Source organism: Mastigoproctus giganteus, chromosome 7, assembly GCF_048544385.1.
Source record: "Mastigoproctus giganteus isolate SK-2022 chromosome 7, ASM4854438v1, whole genome shotgun sequence".
Lineage (NCBI taxonomy): Eukaryota > Metazoa > Arthropoda > Arachnida > Uropygi > Thelyphonidae > Mastigoproctus > Mastigoproctus giganteus.
Window position 1 is genome coordinate 210,915,339 of NC_143581.1, and position 25,345 is coordinate 210,940,683.

Sequence of the window (25,345 nt, forward strand, 5' to 3'; positions counted from 1 at the left end):
ACCACTTGCCAACCTTTGTATCATTTACAAAACTTAAGATATTAAGCCTGATATACCTTCATCAATGTCATTAATAAATATAGAAAACAACAATGGGCTCAACCAAACTCTGTAGGACTCCACTAATAAAATTAGTCCACAAAGAGCAGTGCCCATTGATAACAACTGTCTTCTCCCACTCAACAATCCCTTTATCCATAGCAGTAGCTTGCCCTTAATGCTCCAATTTGCACAGCAGTCTTTTTTTGCAACAGTATCAAAAGCTTTCCTGAAATCCAAGTATATGATATCAAAATTATTTCTTGCCTCTACTTCCTTTGTTACTGCATCATAGTATCCAGTCAAGTTGACCAGACAAGAACTCCCATTAACAAACCCATTCTGTGATTGAAGTATAAATGCACTCCTGAATTAAGGATGCTCTCATAATTATGATTAAGGTTTTACTTACTTCCTTTGCTGCTTTCCTTAATATCAAGAGAAAATACCTTTCTTACATTTAACTTCAGTAATTTTTCTTCCACTTTCCTCTTAGTTATTACAAAATCATTTGGCTCTCTCTTAGAATTTGATCATTTGGCTCCCTGTTAAAAATTGATAAACTTCTGGCATCTCCATTCCCCTAAAGAATTCCTCATCTGTGAATGTAGATGCAAAGTACTTATTCAGCTTGTCAGCAACCTGAGCAACATCACCAACTGTTGAACCATCAATATCATGCGGACCTATTTGATTCACCCGCTTCCTTCTAACGTTTACATAAGTGAAGTCTTTGCAGTTTTACTTTGCATCCTTTACCAAAGATTTCTCATAATCAGCATTGGCTTGCCTAACCTCCTTTGTAACTTGATTGCACACTAGTTTATATTTATTAAAGCTTCTGTATCACCTGATAATTTATATGCATCACATGCACTTTTCTTCTCTGCCGTATGTCTCATTAATTCATATGACATCCTTTTGGGTCTAAGCCTTGAACGGTATTTCTTAGTTGGTATGAAAAGCCTAGTAGCTTCTATGATTATTTTACTGAATGCTTCCCATTTAGTATTTGTTGCGGGTAACATCATTAGTTGGTCCCACTGTATAGAATTTAAAAACTGTTTGAGACCACTGTAGTCATCTTTACAAAAGCAAAAACTCTTCCCTTTACCCTTGAAAGTAGTTACATCTTTAAAAATGAATTTTCTTTTTATACCGCAGGGGGACTACATGGTCAGAGGAGTTCACAGGATCGAAAAAATACAAGAAACAGCACCGTATTTGGCAGTCACAGGCTCAAACTCCAGTCACTCAAAGCATGTACTTATGTACCCTCAAACCTGACCATTAAGTAAATCCCACATCAATACCAATACACTGTGATCACAGCCGCCTCGTGGTCCTTTTATCTTCGGTTTTCTAATGCATGAATAATTTAATCACTGCTGATAATCAATCACATAACAGTATTGCAATCTCTTGTTGCCCTCTAACAGGCTGTTGTAGAAAACAATCAATAAATCCACAAAAGTCTTGCTAGAGTGTGAGTGATCCACTCACAAGTTCCAGTCAATATCTGAAAATTTAAAATCCCCCGTTATTAGACAATCTGATTTACTGGCCCATTCTATTTCTCTGTACAGTTGTTTGTTGTACCCATCAGAGTCATTAGGCCTGTAACGCACTCCTACTCTCATTTTTGCTTCCCCAGTGCTTACATCACACCAAACTGACTCAACATTGCACTGACCATCTATGTCAACTGGATGCACACTGCCTTGAATTTTTATGTGCTTCTTAACCAAGAGCATAACCCCTATCCCCCACCTATCCTGTCTGTCCTTTCTATAGACTTTGTATTTTCCACATTCAAATTATGCATTTCTTACATCTGAGTGACACCATGTCTCTGATGTCCCCAAAATGTCTGCATTCCATGACTTGACAAGCAATTCAAATTTATTTACTATGCTCCTAAAATTACTGTACATTCAAGTATATATGCACTTGTTCTTACTCTCAGTTACCCTAAAACAGTCCATGTATTTCCTTGTTCCACAATGATCCTCAGCAGGCCTTGTTTTCTGGGTTGTATGTTCTGATAGAAGAACCACATTCACCTCTGCCTGCAGCTATTGTCCCCCCCCCCAAAGCTAGCAATTTTCCAACCCACCTAGCACTTGACAGCATCAGCAAATATCTTTGCGCCCTTTCTATTTAAGTGTATCCTATCCCTGTACACACAGTCTCTCCTGTTAACAAGCACAGACCACACTGAAAAAAATTTTACCCCACAAGCTCTGCACAATCTGTCATCACAAGCTCTCAATCATGTACTCTCTCTGCTTCCCTGACTCGTAACTTTTCCTCGGTACTTGTCAAGTAAGTCCTCTGATCTATTCTTAATGTCATTAGTGCCAACATGTACAACAATATCACCTTTTGTGCCCTTAAAAGTTGATATCTACTCTACATCATCAAAAACTTTTCTCCTGACAGACATACCCTACCCTGGCCCTTAGGGATCCCATACATCCCAGTTTTCCTGGGATTTATGGATTTTACAGATCTCTGTCCCTGTGTCTTGACAAAGTCGACCCGGGACATTAAATGTCCCGTTTTCTTTCAAAATGATATTGACATTGTTTCTCGTAAATTTTCACCTGACACCTAGCAATATTGAGTCAAGCTCTACTATACAAGTATCTCAAAACAAAGTAGACTGTGCCCGCAGTTAACCTTATAGTGGTGACATGGAATGACCGGTACCAGGATATATCATCATTGTGCTACTTTGTTGCAAAATACCTTCAATCATTTGAGTTACAGTTAATCACTGTCTCAGTTTGCATTGTTCGCACTGCAGCGTTCATGTCGATTTCTCAGTGTTCTACTTTTAACATTTCATTATTTTTATATTTGGAATATATAAAAATAATTTAATATTTTGAATATAAAAAAAATCCTTCTTCAAAATGCCAAAGAGAAAATGTGTGTTTACTAATAGTTTAAAGGAGCAATTCCCATTTATAAAAGGAAATAGTGTTAGTGGTTATTTCTCAAAAAGTAGTGTTCCTTATACCATGCTATGTTTAGTGTTTGTCACGGAGGTAAACAGATATATTTGATCATGTCAGCACAAAAAAACATAAGGCTACTGTGGCTGCAAAATCCTCCAGTTAATCATTAATGTCATTTTTAGGCAAAAAAATGGGCAATAAAGAAAGAAATCTAGCTGCAAAAGAGGCTACATTTGTTTATCATACTATCAAACAGAATCATAGTTGCCAGTCAATGGACTGTACTTCAGCTCTTTTAAAAATATTTCTAAACAAAAAATTTACCTGTGCTCAAACGAAAATACTCATGTATTATCACCACATGCAAGAAATGAAATACTGGAATACCTAAATAACACAAAGTATTGCTGCTTAGCTGTAAATGCTTCTAAACACACTGATCTAAAGATTGTACCGATTATAGTGAGGTATTTTATTTCAAATAAAGGCATTGCACGGTCAGTAGAAAATTTGAAATCTTTTTGTGATTTTGTGAAAATCGAGTATAAAACTGTTCTAGAGTTATCACTGGAATGAGTTCTGAATCATTTTATTGAACTTTACGGACTACAGAGTTATTTCTTGAGTCAGGATAAATGTCCAAATATTTTATAAGAATTTTTTAACAACAAGAAATCGTTTGTATTTCTTCTATTTCTGAGAAGTCAGATAAAGATATTTTCTGATGCTATTCAGTGAACTGAACGTGAAGAAGCGGCATGTTTTGATGTTAAGAAAGAAATAGATTTCCTCATCACAAAGCTTATAATGTGACGAAATGAAATGTTCTTAACAGTGATGTGAAAACTGAACTTAAGTCTTCATAAAGCAGATGTGATGACTGAAGAATCATTTAAAAAAAATGCTGCAAATTTTTATAGTACTGCACTTCAATACATTCAAGAATGAACCGTTCATTCTTTTATTGTATTTGCAAAAATGGAATGGATTTCACTGAGGAAATCCTTTTGTTGAAAAAATTTCACAGAAGTGCCAAGGAAATAAAGATTATCATACCTAACCTCAGTATAAATAAAGAAAGTCTCTTTGATAACTACAGTACTGTAATGCCAAATTGTATTCAACGGAGAATAAAATGACTGAATGGAATAACATTAATAATAAGACTGCAGACAAATGGAAAGAAGTATTTGCTCATTTTCAGAAGGAACAAATAACCTGAAATGAAATAAGTTACTTGTGGGTGTTTATCTTACTCCACCAGGATCAAATGACTCAGTAGAACATATTTTCTCTTTGATTAATTCATTATGGACTGATTAGACTAGTTTAGTTTAATTTTAATCAGTCCATAATTCATTATGGACTGATTAGACTGAAATTTTAGACTAGTTTTTTTTATGTTATATCCAAAGACTTAAAGGACTTAATGGTCTTTTAGAAAAAGTCCATTATTCGAATAAATATGTAGTAGTAGTGGTGGCATGTGATGCAAGAAAGCAAGTGTATCAGCAGCATCAGCCAAAAAAAAAATCACATCAATCCCTCCAAATGCCTGTCCAGTTCCTCCTTAAATTTATTTAACCTATCAACTTCCACAACGACAGATGGAAGTTTGTTCCAGCAATTAACAACCCGCTGGCTAAAGGCAAATTTCTGCACATCTATTCTACATTTGTCTTTTCTTAATTTGAATTTACACCCCTTAGGTTCATAATTTGAACAAGTGGAAGGATCCCATCAGAATTCAGCATGCTCAACCCATTCAAGGCCTTATACAATCAGATCACTGCACAGGTGCCTAGTCTTCAGCCACTGCAATTTGCAGAACTTAAGCCTCTCTTGGTAAGAGGATCCCTTCATTCCCCTCACCAATCTTGTTGCACCTTCTCTGTACATGCTCAAACAAATCTACATCCTTCTTAAAATTAGGCCTCCAGACCTGTCCTGACCTGACCATTGCCTTATACATAGGGCAATGGTCAGGCTTATACATAAATTAAATTAAGCTACGCTATTATATTGTGTTGGTTATAAATGGTACTTTAAGAGATCTACAATTTTCAAATATTCTTATACATAGGGACAATCACCTCCTTTTCCCTGCTAGCAAAATTCCTATACAGTAAATCCCCCGCTATTCGCGGGGGTTACGTTCCTGAGAAATGCCGCGAATACCGGAAAAGCAAATACCAAGTAATGACTCCCATAGTAATAAAGGGGTTCTGTTCCAAAGTATGAAATATATAAGAAAAACTAGTCTAAAATTTTGTCTATGTATGTATTATTTTTGGGGTTTTTTTTTTTTAGGAGCATTAGCAACTAAGGCCATATTGCTCTGGGAATATATGTTGGTCATTCCTCGACCTTTCAATATCCTCCGTATTTGGTGGTGACGGGTATGTATTATATGTCCCTTCATAATATGACTATGTACATAGACAGTACATAGTGAAATGCAAGCATATGGCATCGAAATGAAAATAAGAAACAATTTAATATTAAATGTAATATTTATTAGAAATTTCAAACAAATCTTTCAAACCAGTTCCTTTGCTAGCTAAAAAACTTATTCCGCCAGTGCTATTACCAGTTTCGCTAAAGTGTTGATAAAGGAGTTTTGCCTTTTCACGAATGATGAGTGACCTTAATGGAATTTTATTTTGAGTTCAGTCTTCTATCCACAGATTTAAAGCTTTTCCATTTTTTCTAATTTAACATCACGAGTTACAGAGCAAATTTTTGAAGCAATTAGAGCATTTTCACTACAGCGGATTTTTACTTCCGATTTTTTGATTGATCGTACCGTTGACTCATTGATTTTATAATGTTTTGCCATTGAGGAAACACTTTCACCATTAGAAATTTTGTCTAATAACTGAATTTTATTCGCTAATGTCATCACCTTATTTGATCTTTTCACATTTCCTTTGTTATTCGTATCCATATTTTTGTACGGGCTAGAAAGAACTTGTCCACAATAAAGTCACTTTCTTCCGTTAACACACTCGAAAAAGTCTGTTTTACACTGCAAAACAGATTTATCTGTTTTGCAGATTTATCACTTTTTGCTAATGCTCCTAAAAACCAAATAACAACTATCATGACAATCATCAGAAGACCACTGATTGCTCATCAGACAAAGATCCCTCAACCAAGGTATGAGTTTACTGTTTCTGTAAATTGCATGTATTCTATAGGTGGTTTGGCACTTATTACTAAATAAAACCGGTGAATAACATAAAGTATCTCAATACACAACATGCAGTGTACGGTAGTAAAACTTCCAATTAAACATATAGCAAAAGTTATATGTATCTTTAATCTATAAAATACTGGGCTATGTTGCTTTATAAAGCAGATATAATTGGTACAGACACTGAAATAAACTGAAAATCATATACATCTCTGCATTCAATCAAGATACCAGCAAACATGGATCTGCCCATGGATAACAGTGGTCATCTTTAACATGAACATATACCAAGCCTTGACAGATAACTTTTTTTACCATCACTGGAGGGACCCAAGCATCCTCAAAGACAAAAATTAAACACAGAAATGTGTAAATTTTTAAAATTATTTCAATGCTTGCAATAAAACAATTTGTATTTTTTACATAATGCACAATTCTTAAAAATGAACAGTAAATATCACAAATTCAATGTGTACTTTGAATTGCCATACACAGCTTAATAATTAAAATAACTAAATGCACAAGGCATAATACGTTAAGAGTTTATTATCTATATAACATCGGTGTATAGATACATCATAGACAACTCTTAAGAAACTATGAAGTAGTTGTAGGCATCATTTGCTCTTTTTCTAATATTGTGCTCTGCCTTCACAACGAGTTGCCATGATATTGCACTACCTCGAATACGTAACGCTTCACTAATAGAGAAGACTATTGTTACTTATTCTCGGTGAGTACCACCACCCAGACGGCACCGTTTCAAGGCTATTGGCCTATCATCAGTGGATGGGCAGGTACCCTGGTATTGCAGACATGACAACCCAGTTGTGAAGTTAATCACACAATATGAGAGATGCCAAAAGGTGTATATGACAATATTTAAAATAACTAAATGCACAAGGCATAATATGTTAAGAGTTTATTATCTATATAATATCGGTGTATAGATACACCATAGACAACTCTTAAAAAACTCATTTGCTCTGTTTCTCATATTGTGCTCTACCTTCATGATGATGATGCCTACAACAACTACTTCGTAGTTTCTTAAGAGTTGTCTATGGTGTATCTATACACTAATATTATATAGATAATAAACTCTTAACGTATTATGCCTTGTGGATTTAGTTATTTTAAATACAGTATTGTCATATACACCTTTTGGCATCTCTCATATTGTGTGATTAACTTCACAACTGGGTCGTCATGTCTGCAATACCAGGGTACCTACCCGTCCATCTGATGATAGGCCAATAGCCTTGAAACGGTGCCGTCTGGGTGGTGGTACTCACCGAGAATAAGTAACAATAGTCTTCTCTATTAGTGAAGCGTTACTTATTCGAGGTAGTGCAATATCATGGCAACTCGTTGTGAAGGCAGAGCACAATATGAGAAACAGAGCAAATGATGCCTACAACAACTACTTCGTAGTTTCTTAAGAGTTGTCTATGGTGTTCCATACACTGATATTATACAGTTTAATAATAAAGATTGTGACTTTTTGACACAGGCATACTGATATAAACTGAAAATATATGCATCTCTATATTCAGTAATTTTTACGCACTGCCACATTCAATCAAGAAATTAGCAACGTGGATTAACCTACAGATAATGATAGCCATCTTTAAGAGCACAGCATCCAAAGCTTTGAAGGAAGACTTTCGGCTAGCATTACTGAAAGAATCAAATATACTCAAAGGTAAAAATTAAACACAGAAATGTGTACAATTTTCAAATTATATTAATGCAGGCATTGAAATAATTTGAAGTTTTTTAGATGTTGACCAATTTTAAAAATGAACAGTAAACAACAGATTGAGTACCAAGAAAAATAAGCAAATAAATATGAGTAGATTTTTATCTACTAATAACATTTCTTGGACAATGGGGATAATATGTACTTACCAAGAACTAAACGAGCAATTTCTGATGGCATAAATCCATCCATCATTATTCAGTATTTCCTTCCATTCATTGATTTCTTTCAGTGCTTCTATATAAAGAACAGTGCTTCTATATATATATATATATATATATATATATAACAAAATATTTGTGTATTTAATTTTTTATTATGAAACATCTTTCATGATAAAACTAATAAAATTAATAAACTGATAATCAATTAGAATTACAATTCAATATCATTATTCTATGTGATTATTTGCCTAGTTATTATATGAATATTTTAGTTCAGTTGTATTTCAGCTTTTTCAATTTGTATCATCTACAGGGGGTCCTTGTTATCCGAGGATAATTGGTTCTAGAAAATTTCACTTAAAACGGGGACTAAATTTTCGAAATGTGTATTATGCTTGTACATAGTAAAAAATGGATTGAAGGAACTAAAAAATGAAACAATTATTTTATCAGACATTTTTGTTATAATATGTTGAACAATATAAGGTTAAGTAAAGTTTATTCAGTTAATTCACTTAAAAAATATTAAGTTTATTCAGTTACGCTATTTTACAGTTTTACAAATAAAGAATGAATCCAGAGTGTTTTTTTTGCCATATATTTTTAGATAAAATTGTGTTGTAGCATTTAGTTATTATGTCTTTAACTTCGCACTTAACTTTTGCTGCATAATCATGAAGAGGGTCATTCTCACAAAAATATTGAAGTGCTTGGTCAACTTTTTCAAAGGCTTCCTTTAATCCTTTAATTTTCAAATCCTTGAAACTGCGGGGACTTGAATAACGATACTTGGATACCAGGGACCCCCATGTATTTAAAATATATATGTTGAGAAATATACAAAAATATACTGATCCTCCTCACACTCCTGAAACAACTGGTTGATCAAATCAAATGATAAAGAATGCTGACTGGTGTGGAAAAAAAACTCGATTCTGTTATGTTCCATTAACAGGTCTTGAGAATGAAGGGGAGGTCCCTGTAGAGACCTCCCCTTCATCATGTGTGACTTATCATATCACTTCCCAATTTACAACCACGGTGCATGCAAATAAAGCTCTATAAGATAAATAGTATACTGTACTGTTTTAACAAATTAACAATCTTGAAATTTTTTTTTTCTAATCAATTAAAATGGGTTAAAATTTGCTAATTATAAAATGCTCTCCGGGTCATTTTAATTTTCACAATTCTAATGAGGAACAGATATGATTGGTTGCATTATTATCCATCATTCCTTTAACCAATAACATTTTCCCCAAAAAAATTGCTGTCAATAGTTTAGTACTAAAAGCCCATCTTCAAAGTCAATCATCATCAATTTTGTCAAAAGCCATGTCAATCCTTATAAGATACACACAACAGCAATCATAAAATAAAAACTGGCAATTTTCCATCCTCAGCCACTAGACTATAAAATACTAGTTGTCAAACTGGCTTTCTTAGACACCAATGGTTACCAGGCAACAAACCATTTTTTTTTTGAGCCTTCACCATGGTATCCACTTCACTATTCACGAGGGCATATTATGGAAGAACAGTAGATGCATACTGTGCTAGCAACAAGCTTTCATAAGCCAGAGAAATCCATGTCGATACGCTGGTGTCCAAAAGTCCAGTTACAACTACGCCTCTGTTATTTTTTCAATGTTTTTTCAACTTGTACATGAAATCTAATCCCATGATGTGATTTAATACAATAAATATTTAATACAATAAATCCAAATATCATCATAATATAATTATAGGCTCTTGAACAATATCACATACTGCTAACCTAGCTTGGTACAAAATGCACCTATTAGGTTTTGTCTCTGCAGAATGCAGTGTAGAAATTTTGAAGATTTGTGCCAATGAACAGCAATTAGCATGATGGCAGGCAAGTCATAAGTTGAGGGACCAGAGCCTTAATCATGTCAACCCAGATCTAGGCATGCAGAGATCTTCAAACCCCACATAATTTCAATCATTATTATAGGTTACTTGAGTTGCACTTTCAAGGGCTTATTTAGTTTGGTTTGGTTTTTTTTTTAGGAACATTAGCAACTAAGGCCATATTGCTCCAGGGATATGCGGTGGTCATTCCCTGACCTTTCTGCATCCTCCGTATTTAGTGGGCACGGGCTTGAACCCCGGTCTAATCAAGAAGCGCGTGTGCTACGCAATGCTGTTCCTGCCCACCTGACTACGGAGGCGCCTTCAAGGGCTTATAATGGCTTATAATCATACTGTGATGGTATAGGGAGCCATCATTTTTTTTTTTTTTTTTTTTTTCAAATAGGAAAAATCCAGGATCAAGTTAAGCCAATTCTTGATAATTATGTTAATGTGCTGGAAAACAAGAATTTAAAATTAGCAGCATCTTTTGCATCCAGTTATTGAAGCACACTTGTTTTACATTTTTGATAGCATATTCAATTGTTACACTCTCTGGCTTCATGTCATGCAAGCATCTGGTTGCCATCCAATTGCTGATGCACACACACACACACACACACACACATTTCATGATTGCCATTTTGAGCACTGTCAGTCAAGATAATAATGAAGATAATATTTAAACCAATCAAATAATGAACGTTATGGAAAACATATCCAAAAAACTGCAGAGGGCATTTTATTTTCAAAAAATAATTAAAATATGTTTTTAATGTAAAAAATGGATTTTTATAATTGTATTCATAACAGATTGAAAATAAAGGTGGCAGTAAATAATTTTATATCATTTCTTGCTGATTTCTAAAGTTACAATTGGGATAAATTTTTCAAGTGCATGTGTGATCCTTGAAAAACAGCTAAAGGTTAAGGATGGCAATTTTAAGGTTATAGCAACATTAAAGTGTCTCTAAGGAAGTTAAAGGCCAGCAGAGTCACATATCCATTAATGACCATAGGAGGATGGGTCATAGCGCTCTCGCGCTCTCTCTCTCTCTTGTGAAGGCTATGCTCTATTTACAAATGAGTTGATATTTCTGTCTTGAAAGTAATTCTCAATTTTAATCTGGAGAGAGAAAGTAAATTGTTCTTCTCTCTAATATGGCCCCAGGTGCCAAGCAAAGGGTCGGTGATCTAGTAATTCTAGTTGCTTGCAGATGATACAAAGACTGCGGGGGGAGGGGGTGATTAATAACAGGAATCAAAACACACTACCACAACAGGACATAAAAAAATTTAGGCAGAAGTGGAATCGAGGTTTGATATTGATAAATGCAAGGTTTATCAATATTAAATCTATTACTGCATACGGACAATAGTAATCCCAAAATAACATACCATTTGGATGGTAACACACTCAAGGTGATCAAGATCAAACGAGACCTAGGGATCATTGTACTGCCCAGCATGAAGTTCTGAGCAGTGCAGGTGGGCTGTTAGAGCAACTCATCAGTCTGTCAATGATACAGAAAAATTCTCCCAAGAGGAAAAATTTTGCCAAAGGAGGTAATACTGGAGAGGAGAGGAATGGAGAGGGGAGAGGAATGGAGAGGGGAGGGGAAAGTAGAGGGGAGGGGAAAGTAGAGAAACTAGTCAAGTACACAAAATGGTACTCACCATAAAAGACTTTAGTTATACAAATTGCAATGCTTAGAAACTAGGCACCTACAAGGGGGACCCAATTGAAGCATTTAAGGCTTTAAATGGATTCAGTAAACTCACTGCTCAAGGTATCATTACTCTTCCTTAGACAGCAGAAGTCGGGAAAGACCAACTTAAATTGTAAAAAGGTTGACTGCAGGAAAAATGTGGTGGAAATTTGCTTTCAGCCAGAAAGAGTAACTGATTATTGGAACTATACAGAAGTGAACAGTTCTGAATAAATTTAAGGAAGCATTAGGCAAATTATTAGAGCATGGGCAGATGAGTAGTTTTTTTGACTGATGCTGTATATGCTTGCCTCCTTGAATCATTTGCCACCACTAATTTTCAATGTTATTCCACAAGAGTAAATTTTACAGCATTCAAATGAGCATGCTGCAGCAAGGTATATCAGAGTCAGAGGCCTTCTTGCATCTGCATTTTTAACTGGAAATGCTTTCTTTTCAGTTCCTCTATTTCACACTGTTGGATGTCCAAGATCTTTAGTGCAATAAAGAACCAGGCTGAGTTTCATAATTATATTAATATATAAACCAATTATTATTCTGTTAAAGTCACCACTGAACACTTTACTACAAGATGTGGTCTTCTCTTACAGCATATAGGATCATCGCATAAAATTAACGTTTCAATGTTTTTTCAAACTTCAGATATAGTTAGACAAACTTCTTAACACTGTATTAAAGTACAGCGTAAACAACACGATTCTGGAATTTCAACAGCTTTCATTTTTCGCAAACTACATATTGGTTGGTCGCCTTAACACACGTCATATTTTATAGGAAAATAAAAAGTTAAAATAGAGAGAGAGAGAGCGAGAGCATAACATACTTTAGCTTTCCCATTTTCATCAAGATCGAATAAAGGCAACTATATGTTAACCACAGCGACTGCCAATTCATCATCAAACTTACCTTCATAATCCGATCCTGAATATCAGATTCTAATTATTCCTGTCCATACTCTGAATCACAACGGAGTTCGGGACTAAATTGGTTCACAAGCCATCATACATTTCTTTGTTAGAAACACTACCAATTACATTAAAAGCATTTCCACTGTACACAAAACCACATTAAATGTCCAAAATTCTTAAAAGAAACCCGCTCTCTAAAGCTGAACATAGCGACAACATGGTAATTAATCTAAGTATATGACAGCATCAAAATTCTTGTTTGTTTGTATAAAGGAATAGCTCAAAAACCGCCCAATATTAAACTATCGAGCTTCTTTCAAATGTGAAGAATACAATGAGTGGATACTTTCCTCGATACAAAACATTAGAGGGGTAGCGCCCAATAAAGGAAAGAAAAACTGCGTATCATGGACACTTCATGAGGAACAACAAATACGCAGTTCCACGGCTAATTATTGAGGGGAGAATGGAAGAAGAGAGACTAGCAGAAGACGTACATCGTGGCTTGATAACATTAAGAATTGGACAGGACTGAACACAGAGCACATAGTTTAGACTAGTTCAGAACTATCAGCGACAGAGAGACATTTGCTGTGGTGGTCGCTGAACTTTGTTAGGAGAGGGTAGACACATAGATGAAGAAGAAGAAGAAAACACACCACGTTGAAAACATACCGACTTTGGCCCAACGAACAGATCGGATAAACCGATATTGTTGTTTCACACTCCAATGCATTAGACTAATCAACGTTTTTCCAACCATCTGCCGTCCAGTTTCCTGAGTCCACTGTAACCATAAACTCTGGTATTTTTGCCCACAGAAGTGGATTTCACTACGGTCATCGGTCTCAAAACCTCATGGGTAACAAAGTAAGATGAATTGTACTTTCTGATTGGTAAGTGGATTTTAGGAGCATCGACGACTAAGGCCATGTTTCTCCGTGTATATTGTCTGCAAATTGCGTATTCTGATGTTGATTTTCAGTTTGAGGATGAAAAACCATGCATCCTCGCCTCGGACCGACTAGCTCAGCGACGTTATGAAAAATGCCCATAAAAATTCCTTCCGTCATCGACGGGATTCGAACTCAGGTCTTTTCTACCAGGTGTGGAAAGAAGGGCGATCCTGCCAACTGTACAACTCACGAGGGTATACTTTTTGAAATTCCTCTTTGGTTAATATTGTTGTATTGGGTTTATTTAACGTATTGTCCCTTTCTGTTATTCTGGACAAGTCATGGTGGTATCCTTTTCCTCACAAGCCGTTCAAACCAGAAGATCAGTGTGACTAAATGCTATTATTATTATTAACATCTGGTATTATTATTACTTGTAGTAATACTATGCAAAGTGGAAAATGATGCATGGAACCAAGCTTGTACAGCATGACCTAGAAGATATTGCAGCGTATTTATTTCTGTGAACTACATATGTTTTGTGGACTATTTCTTGATTGCTGGACATGGTTTTTATCCTCCCGGAAATTCGAGGAGAAAAACCATGCTATACTCGCCATAACCAAATTATTAAAAATTCAAGTTATTATTATTATATTAGGATTATCCGTAATTGATTACATAAACCTATATTTGTGTCTGTAAATTGCGTGTGTTCTCTGATCGATTTGCCTGTTTTGCTAGACGAAAAAAACCCCAGTTTCTCATGGGAAAAACCTTGCTATCTACGTCTGAAACCGACTAACTCAGCCACGGAGTGAAAAAAGCCCATTAAAATTCCTCGCGTGATCGATGGGATTCGAAGTCTGTTCAAGCGAGTAGTCTGCTACCAGCACAGACTACTGGCTTGAACTGACTAACTCAGACAAGTTGTGAAAAAGGCTCATAAAAATTCCTCCTGTTATTGATGGGCTCGGAACTAGTCTTTTCCACCCGCTGTGGGAGTGATATTTTTTACCATGCTACCAACAAGGAAACTATATGTGTTGTTGTACACTGGTTTGGAGGAATGAATGAGCCGTATAGCGGATGCTGAAAATGAAATTCCCAGTTCATCTATGTATAAACGTCGTTCATTTGCGCCCTGTTTTTACTTTTTTTTTTTTTTTGTTATAAACATGAATCATTATGCACGTTAATATATGCGTAAAGCGCCTATTGTCTTCACTATAACCGACCATCTGGAGATAATAACGCAACTCTCAAGCAGTGGCGTAACTAGGGTGAGGCGATAGAGTACGGGTCCTAGGCATCAAATTGGGTGGGGGGGGGATTTTTATGAATAAAAATGTAGAATTTCCAATTCCAATTAAAGAACAGTTTTCAAGGGGTGCCACTTTTCATTTTCCCTGGGCGCCATCAACTCTAGTTACGCTCCTACTCTCAGAAGACAGACTTTCATGAGATTTTCTCAAATTGGCTCTTCTGGAATGATTTCTTGAATCTTCCCAAATTTCATTAAAATGAGACTAATAAATCTGGAAATTATTAATGTCTTTTTCTTATATACGCTATCGATATAATGTATATTGTAGCTGAAGCACTCAGTTCTTGCTGCTGTTGTTGTTGTTGTTGTTGTAAGGGTTTTAGAAGCATCAGCGACTAAGCCAATATTGCTCCGCTTATATTGTCTGTAAACTGCATGCATTCTAATGTCGATTTTCTTTGATGGACGGAAAACCGCGTTTCCACGGGAAAAAACTATGCTACCCTTTCCTGAGACGGACCAACTCAACTGCATTGTGAAAAAGGCCCATAAAAATTCCTCACGCCATCAACGAGTTTCGAACTCAGGTCTTTTCCATCCGGTATGGGGAAGAGACCGATCTTACCAAGAACTACCCACGAGGGCCAAATTTGTTGCCATGCGCTGATTGAAGAATAAGTGTACAATATGCAGGACACTCAGAAACAAAATGTCCTTGTTTCGCAAATAAAAGTAGTTGCCTTTTGTCGGCTTTTTTGTTAAAAATAATGAATTATTACAATTGCGAAATCACTGCATACATTAACTAACTTGGTACTAGTTATTAAGTAACGCACTCGGTCAGGAATGTGCAATGGTATCCAGGGGATGCCCTGGTGCATTGATAGTTTAGGGAACGTCGTTTGTTTTTTGTTATGGCTATATTATAACCATTTAAGAAACATTTTGAGGCCCATCCTTTCCAGTCGAGGCCAGTTGTTGTTGTTCCAAGATTTTAGGCAAATTAGCAATTCAGGCAACATTGCGGCGTATATAATATACAAAGGGTACTAGGAAAGTTTTGCAATACAGCTTTGTTTATTTAATTTTTTCAAAGTAATTTCCTCTACATTCAATACACCTCTCCATCCTCCGAAACCAATCTTTAAACCAGTTTTGCCAAGTTTCACTAGGGAGTAAAGCACACTCGTTGTCCCAAGCCCGTAGAAGGTCCTCATCACTGGAAAACCGCCTCCCTTTTAGCTTCATTTTCACATGCGGGAACAGTGCAAAGTCGCAGGGAGCAAGGTCTGGCCTGTAGGGAGGGTGCTCGAGAAGTTTCAGTCCTATCGTGGTCAAATATTCGGTGCAGGCTTTGGCGCGGTGACCTGGAGCATTATCGTGATGGAGGTACCAGGTGTCCATTCTTGACTTTGGCCGCAGGTTCTTCATAGATTCAATGACTTTAGGCAGGCATTGTTCAGTATACCACTTAGCTGTGACTGTCTTCTGCGTGTCCAAAACGACACGTTCCACAATTCCACTCGATTTGAAAAATACAGCTATCATTTTCTTTTTTACAGATCGGGATTTTCTGACAGTTCACTTTGTTTTGAGCCTTGGTCTGCAGATCGTAATAGTACAGCCAAGTCTCGTCACCTGTCACGATGTTGTCATACCGAGATTGTCCCTTATCAAACTTTTTTAACATCTCCCGGCACCAAGTCACACGTCGTATCATCTGCTCTTCAGTCAGTTGATGCGGCACCCAGAGAGAACAAAGTTTCTTCACGTGCAAATGATCTTGCAGAATCGAACGAATTGCTGGTGCATTTAGGCCCAAAGTATCCTCTATCTGTTGGTAGGTCACTCGCCTGTTTTCGTCAAGCATTTTCCTCACAGCAGTAACGTTTTCCTCCGTAACTGACGTTCGTGGCCTTCCCGGCCTCTCAGAATCCTCCAGAGTGAAATTTCCCCTTTGGAATTCTCTATACCACCTGAATATCGTTGTACGATGTGGACAATCAACATCTAGTGCAAGAGTCATTTCTTCTAAGCACTAGTCTATGGTTAAACCACGCACGAAATTATACCGCAAAACCGTCCTTATCTCATTTCGTGACCACGATGCCATCGCAAGCACTTTTCACTCTCACTACTAATGAATAACTGAGCCCATCGACTTGGCGCGGCGGCTACTATGCACGTATGAACATGTCTCAACATGCAGCAACAAGCAGCTTCCTGTGATTCATTGTTGCGTCATATTACAAAACTTTCCTAGTACCCTTTGTATCAGTAAATTGCATGCGATGGTCGATTTGTTTTTTGCTGGAAGACTACCGAATGTACAAGACAAAAAACTATGCTACCCTCGTCTGAGACCAAGTAACTCAGTCATACTGTAGAAAAGCCCCACAAAAATTCTTCGTATTATTGACAGGATTCGAACTCAGGTCTTTTCCACCCGGTGTGGAATGGACAGTGATTATACCGACTGTGCTGTCCACGAGGGCAGTCGGGGCAGGGTGCATCGCATCCAGCGCACCCCTCTTTTTCAGAGCACTGTAAAGTGTAAAGTGTGTTTAGGGTCAAACGGCACCAGGGGTCCCCCCCCCCATCTCCGCGTAGTTTACATTGTGGGTGAACCAGTTGACTGGAAAAGCCAGAGATTTTGTATATGTGTGATGCCTTGTACCATTGTTCATCTGGTCATTTAGCCGCTGGGCACCTACTGAGGCCAAACGTTGCCCCACTTACGCCCCGTGGAGGAAGACCAGGAACTCAGTAGTCTGTTTCACTCTGGCAGGTCCTGCCACTTAATTTCCTGAGATTTCGGCGGCTAGGACCTAAAAAAAATAAATAAATAAAATAAAATAAAAAAAAGGAAAAAAAAAAAGAAAAGAAAAGAAAGAAACGCGTCGACGTAGGGGTAGAATCGCTTAGTTTTGCTAAGAGGATCACGAATCCAATACAACATTTTTTTCTGGAGATACATTAAATCGTTAGGAAAAATTCTTAATTAGCATTGTCAGGTGGGTGGCAATGATATCCCTAAATTGTAGACTATCAATATTATTGCTATTAACAAATTCAGAAAACCAAGGGAATGTCTCAGTGTTATTACGCTCCAATTAAATTTTCCAAAGATTAAGTTTCTTTTTGAAAGCTTCTATTTTATCACTGAGTATTAATATGAGTTCCCTGTTCTTGAAGACTTAAATTTAAATCATTAAGTTTTTCAAATATATCAACAAGGTAACTAAGGTTTCCAAGCCATTTTTGATTTGTAAACAATTAAGCAAGGTTCTGATTTTTATCCGATAAAATCAATAAAAACTGCATGTTTGAAGTCAAAAAGACGTTGCAACACTTTACCGCTGGACAGCCACCTCATTTTCGTACATAAAAGAAGCATTTCATAAGCGGATCCCATTTCATTACAAAGTTAGTGAAAACTCTACTATTTAAGCTTCCACTTTTAATAAAGTTGATCACACTTACTGCATCTTTCAAAGCTTCATCCAATTCAGTTTGTATATCCTTTGCTACTAATGCTTCCCTATGTATAATGCAATGAGGTAGCATAGCTACCCTTTTTCCGGGCCCGGAGGCAAAGAACATGTTCAGGCCCCTACTTAATTATTTAAAATCGCAAAAACAAGAGACAGCCGAAGACGTCGGGCCCTTAAAGGGCCCGGGCCTAGAGGCAATTGCCTTGCCTGCCTACATGGTAGCCACGCCACTGATGCAATGGTTCTAAACTATATTTGGAGCAATTTCCTTTACTTCACCCTTTAAACCTTTATTTTCTGCCGTTAATGCAGCCGCACCATCAGTACAAATCGCAACACAGTTGTTTCATGTTAGATTATTTGTTTGAAAGAAAATATAATAATATGAAAAATCTTCTCGCCCGTCGTTCTTCCTTCAAAAGCTTTGCAAAATAGAAAATCGTCCAAAATATCTCCCTCATAGCAGTATCTGACATATACAATAAGTTGAGCAAGGTTGGAAATATCTGTGGATTCATCTAACTGCATTGCAAAAATTGGACTTTCTCTTAATCGATTTAATAAATTGATAACTGTAATACTCCACGAGACTGGTCTCTGGACAGACGAATGGTTTTTAAATCGTTGCTGTATTTTTCTCTCTGCATGATTGAAATCATTTTTGTTGCAGCTGGGAGAACAAGTTGATATGAAAGCACCGAATTACGAATCAGAATAAAGCATGCGTGCCACAGACTAGCACAATTTCTTCGTTATGTTTCAAATTATCTCAAGGATCTCATATGGTCAATACCTAAGCAGAATATGTATACATTCTGTGAGAGATTTGGGTCAATTGATTCCGGTTCTAAGGCGCTGGAGTCTGCTAGTATTGACAATATGAATCTATATTGTCCATAACAATATGGGTCCATAGCCAGTGAGCAAATTGAGGTATGTTCCCGACGAAATAGGCACTAGGGTTCATTCGTATCTCAGACTTAGTTCGAGTTGTAAATTCTCTACACCTACAGTATTGAAAAAGTAATTTTAACAACAGATTTTTAGCTTTTATGTACACCAAAAATAAATTTATTTAAAAATTCCCTCTGTGGGTCGCACCCCGTAATTTGCGCCCCACTGGGCCCGCTATACCCTCACACTTATGATCAAAATAATGTAAATTTTTTTAATGCTACATGATGATTAAAGCGTAATAATTCCTTAAAACACTGCTTTATTCCCCCTTCAGAAAATCCTGTCTCTCCTGCTAGTTATTTTTTGTTAATGTGCCTGAAACATGGCACACTCTGTAGATTATTTTTGAATTGTCTATTATTTTACAGTTTTGAAATTCGTCTTAGTTCCTGGAGCAGTAATTACTCTGTGGTATAGGGGATACAATACCACACTTTTGGTTATTTCTGGTATTGAATCATTTTCCTGTCGGTTAGGAGTTCTTTAAAAAGTTCTTGATAGCCCAAAACGTAATATTCAATAGAAGAAATTGAACGCTGACTACACTGGAGAAAACATTAAAATAATATAAATGAAATCAGAAGAAAATGACGATGCCAGGAAATAAAACCAAAATCTATTACACATGAAAATAAGGATATAATGAAATGTTTATCATATGCGTTCTTCATTTGTTACATCATTATCATTATTAGCCATATGGTGCAAGGAAACCTGAGGCTTTTGCTGCACCGGGCAAAAAAAAAAAAATTTCCTAGTTACCCTGAGAGAGAGAGAAGGAAATCACCAAGAAAGAGAAGAATGATGATATCCTGCACAGGACCTGGGTGTACCAAGCCCATACTCACCAGATGTGAGCCCCTGTCTTCACTTATATTCTTTCTTTACTTCCCCCCCCTTTCCTTTTTTTTTTTTTTTTGGCATATGTACATAATGTATGAATGTGAAAACTATGAGGATCCCCGAAGCATCCAAGACTACGTACCTTCACCGTAACCAGTAACACCTTTTTACTGGACACGGAAGAAGAATACAAAGCGTTCAGTAAGTTCGCCCAGGATCTTTTGACAAGGAGGAGGACCTTGATCGCGCTGCATAACAAAGCAGACCATAGAGCCGCACCAAGCGAACAAGAAAAGAGCAGCAAGGAACCTTAGTAAAGGAATGGTGCCCCTATCAATAAATTCTTATTAACTGAACACCCAGAAATGACACCTAAACTTGACGCTATGACTTACCCATACTTGACGCTACTAAATAGATGAGGCAATGAACAAAGAGGAGGAGGCTTATGGCGACCCAACACTGATGATGGATACATCCCAAATCAGTCTCATGTCTGATGAACCGGAACTGACTACCCACAATGCCCCAAGTGCTAATACAAGATTCCCAGTTTTTCGTCCAGCAAAACAGACAAATCGACCATAGAACACACGCAATTAACAGACATAAGACGCACAGCACGGCAGATGAATTTAATTATTCGGGTGGCCTAAAAATAAAATAATAATAATACAAGATTCCCCACTAAAACCGAAACTAGCAAATGGAAGAACTGGAAATACAACTGAAGGACGACAAATACCAACATATGAAATTACCCTCTAGTCCCCCCCAACCGGGGTTTTTTGTGAATTGCATCCTGAATCTGACCTTCCGCCATTTGGCAATCTAACCCGGGGTGTCCTAACTCGGTTTCTTTAAATGCCCATCCTCTGGTAGGGGGGAGGAGACGGGAACCCGTCTCCTCCCCCTCTTCTTCTGGTGGGGACTGTCCCCACTGATCTTCACGGGGTCGCCTTCCCTATCGTCCTCTTATATCTACCTATTCCCCCCAGCGTTCAGCTTTCCCCCCTTACTGAAACTTAACCTACCGAGTATGCCCATAAAGTAACATAATTGAACTAACCAAAAATTTAATCCCTCTTACTTAAAATTATACCCGAATTCCGCTGTAATTTCATCATAATGCTACCCTTATATATATATATATATATATGTATACAAATTTGTATATATATATATATATATATATATATAGGCCATTGCCACTGAAATCTTCGGAAACTAGGTAGCAGGGCCTGCCAGAGTACTTAGAAAATCTACTCGGTGCCTGATTTGCTCCTCGTAGCAAAGTGTGGGCAATGATGAGACCCAACGGCTAAATGGTTAGAAGAACAACAGAACATAACACTACACAACATTTCACTCCCCACACACTTTTAAATCTCTGGCTTCCACAGACTACTGTGACACACAGAGTATACAACGCGGAGATGGGGGAACCTGGCGCCGTCAGACACTTAACACACTTTACACTTACTACCCTCTGAAGTGGACTTTGTTGTGTTTAACAATTAATTTATTACTAAGTTATTGCAACTAAGTTTTGCTGTGCTTAACAATTTTTAGTTTAATAAAGGGCACAGATCTTGTCCCATAGACTTCCGTGGCAGAATTATTAAATTCTTATTTTGTTGTATATTAACCTATGTATGTATTTGTTTAATAATTCCGAAATTTCATTTTTCTCTATTTTTATCAATAGTATTGTAAAATAAAGTTTAATTTATTTTATTAAAACAACGTGCTGTACAGTGCACGCAACCACATGCACATATCACAAAGATATGTTTGTAAAGGACATACGTGCCAAAGAGAACAACTCATTGGCCCATGCATAATATTTCCATAAACTAGGTGAGCCTCAGGTGGATTTACTTGTTTTGCTGGATGAAAATCCCGATTTTGGGAGGATAAAAACCTTGTCATCTATGCCTGAGATCGACAAACTCATCCACGGAGTGGAAAAAAAAAACCCCATAAAACTTTCTCGCGTCATTAGGGGATTCAAACTTCTTTTCCACCAGATTTGGGGGAGAAAGATGATTACACTCATGAGCCAAAACATTATGACCACTTACCTAACAGCGTATTCGGACACCTTTCTCCGTGACAACCGCTTGCTTTACATCAACTCCACAAAACCGTAGAAGGCGTTCTTATGTATCGTGGACCAGCTGGACAGATTGACATTAGCATTAGCATTAGTAAGGGCACATTATGCAAGAAAGCAAGCTTATATAGAATCAGCCAAAAAAAAAGAAGAAAAAAGAAAAAAAAATTCTTCTGAATTAGGCAACGGAGCGAGGGACTGGCGTGACTTGGCGGATGTTGCGTTCCGCCACATCCCACAAATGTTCAAAGGGGTTGATGGCTGGGGATGGGGACCAAGTAAGCATACGAAATGCTTGGACATGATCCTCGAACCATTCCTACACAATGTGGGCTGTATGATCCAGGCGAGGTGTTGTCTTGTTGAAAGAGTTCAGAGCCATCTGGATACACGGCCATCATGTAGGGCAAACTTGGTCCAAAACAGTGCCGAAGGAGAATCTGGCACTGAAGGTTTGGTCAATGGGAATGAGGGAACTAAGATATCATCGCCAGGAGACTCTTTCCCACTAGTCCAGTGTCCAGGAATGGTGCTCCGGAGCTCACTGCTGGGGGAGGTGTCGATGATGGTCGGTCAAAGTGGGCACACGAACAGGTCGTCTAATCCATAGGCCTAACCGCAAGCATATTTGTTCGATGGTGTGCCCAGAAACGTTTCTACATTCCTTGGTTGTAGTCTACTGTAAATTGAGGGAATTGTGATCAGTCTGTTATCCAGAACAGCACTTGACTACTACCGTTCACCACGATTGTCAACCAGTAATGTTAATCCATTTCCGGAATTAGGTAGTCGGTCGTGTCTCTCTTTGGACCATTCCTGCGACTATTAACTACCGCGGCCCTCGAACCACAGACAATGCTTGTGATTGCTGAGATACTAGCCTCCACCTTACTAGTGCCACAAATCGTTCATGCTCCATCTGGCACCTTCCTTTCCCCATTTTACTATCTTCGTACTAATGAACTTACAGGCGCTAACCGTGCCATCACTAAATATATGCTGCGCTGGTGGGTGACGTCACTCCTGGATGATGTGGGATGCGTCCAATGGTGAAGATAGGGTGGCCATAATGTTTTGGCTCACGAATGTATAACTACTGTGTTAACTGCTCGGACTCATAAATGATATATTATTATTACTGTATTATTATTATATTAGGGTTACCCGTAATTGATTACATAAACTCGTATTTGTGTCTGTAAATTGCGTGTGTTCTCTAGTCGATTTGCCTGTTTCGCTGGGTGAAAATCTACGCCTGACACCGACTAACTCAGCCCCGGAGTGAAAAAAGCCCATTAAAAAGTTCCTCGCTTCATCGACGGGATTTGAACCAGGGCCTTTTGGCCTTTTCCACCAGGTGCGGGGAGGACGGTGACGATACCACTGTACCACCGTGCAGACCCATAAATGATATAGTGACATAGTGTTTTTTGACAAGCGGCACCGGTGCTTTCGCACAACTCCGCATTTGAATCTCTTGTGAAGTAAGACAGTACAGTACTGTCAAGGCCAGATATCATATGTTAGTGTATGTTCATGTTTGCTTAGTGCGGGTTATGTTGTTCATCTGGCCGCTTAGCCTAGGGTCTGTGGAACACCACAGACTGCTAGTTACCGTCACTGGCACTGGGAGCCGGACCAGGTATGTGGAAAGAGAACTCTGGCTGGCCGACCCTGGGGTTAGCCTGAGCTTCCCAAGGAGGGCCGAAAAAAAAAAAAAAAAGAAAAAAAAAAGAGAAAAAAAAAAAAAAAGAAAATAATAATAAAAAAAAATATAAATAAATAAATAAATAAAAAAAATAAATAAATAAATAAAAATAAATAAATAAAAAATAAATAAATAAAAAAAATAAAAAAAATAATAATAAATAAAAAAAAAAAAATTAAAAAAAAAAAATAAATAAATAAAAAAATATAATAAAATTAAAAAAAAAAAATAATAATAATAAAAAATTAATAAATAAATAAAAAAAAAAATTTTTTTTTTTTTTTTTTTTTGAAATAGGAGAAGGGGTGAGAGATTGAGGAGAAGAAAGAAGGTAAGCAGAAGAGAGAGGGTGAGGTAGGGTGGGCTCCCCCTCAGGAAGAAGAGAAAAGGTTGTGAGGTCAAGTGACCCACAAAGTCAGATTGCCTAATAGCATGATCCTGCATTTGATAAGTCAAATGCCAGTCCCACTCCCAGAGGAGTATTTACATGAGTTCCTGCACAAGTAGGAAAATCAGATATTGTCATACACCTTGAAGAGAAGAGGTGCCAGCAAGTGAGTGGGTCCCACAATGGGCAAGGGGCCCAGTGTCAAGCAATTTAATCTTCTTCATCCAAGGGTGACTTGTAAGCAATGAGCAGTGTCCCACACTGGGACTTGGATAATCTTCTCTTAGGGGATGAGAGGCGGCACATGGATTCATGAAGCTCAAGGATTGCTTGAGCTTCATGAATCGCACAACTCCGCATTTGTGGCTATTGTAGAAAAGTCCTTTTTGGGTTCGTGGGTTTGTCAGATAGCTACCTTTGTGAACGTCGAGAGATTCCTGTTAGGTCATGACAAAGATCAATATTCTGTTTGTGTTTTCTTTGATTCCATTCAAGATATGTTCTGTGAATTGAGTTTTAGGTTCATTATAAGATGGGGGTGCGTTGAACAGTTTGCTGTAGGTGAATTTGACGCATTTCAAATACAGTCTGGGCAAAAGTAGTGAAGGCTTTGTAGTTGGTTTCGTCAATTATGTAGAGGTGTTCCTGCCCACTGGGTATATTTCCAGTTTTGGTGATTAGGAGACTTCTGGGTAAATCATAAAGAGGGCAATTATACATGAGGTGAATCCAGTCTTCATTGTCACCGCATGTGCAGAGAGGAGAATCGGTGAGACCCAGGGCATGCAGCTTGGCCCGAAACGATCCATGACCAGTGAGGAAGAAGGAGACGTGAAGGCCTGGTGAGTACCATGGAGGAGGTTTTGGTGCAGTTATCATAACTTGTGGAAGAAATCTTTTAGTTGTTTCACCTTTGGTTGTTTGCTCCCAAGATCTTTGCCAATGCTGGAAGAGCTTAGAGTAAATCTGTTTCATTTCGTTTTTTGGATCGTTAGCTAGATCGAGTGTTATATCCAGAATGGTGGTGGGAATTCCTCTC

General features: G+C 37.5%; 1 protein-coding gene across 2 annotated transcripts in view; it reads right to left on the bottom strand.

The window, feature by feature from the left end:
* The window catches only part of LOC150083647 (protein NPAT-like), a 55,875-nt gene extending 43,053 nt beyond the window's left edge, over positions 1-12,822 (bottom strand). The window contains exons 1-2 of one of the 2 annotated variants that reach the window (XM_090377417.1): positions 12,636-12,822; positions 8,110-8,197 (exon numbers count right to left, since the gene is read on the bottom strand). In XM_090377417.1, the coding sequence (XP_090233543.1) occupies positions 8,110-8,155 (46 nt within the window). In that variant the 5' untranslated portion in view covers positions 8,156-8,197; positions 12,636-12,822. Of the gene's footprint in view, positions 1-8,109; positions 8,218-12,635 lie in introns of both variants that reach the window. The other variant, XM_090377416.1, reaches the window with a different exon arrangement.
* Positions 12,823-25,345: the final 12,523 nt, after the last annotated feature.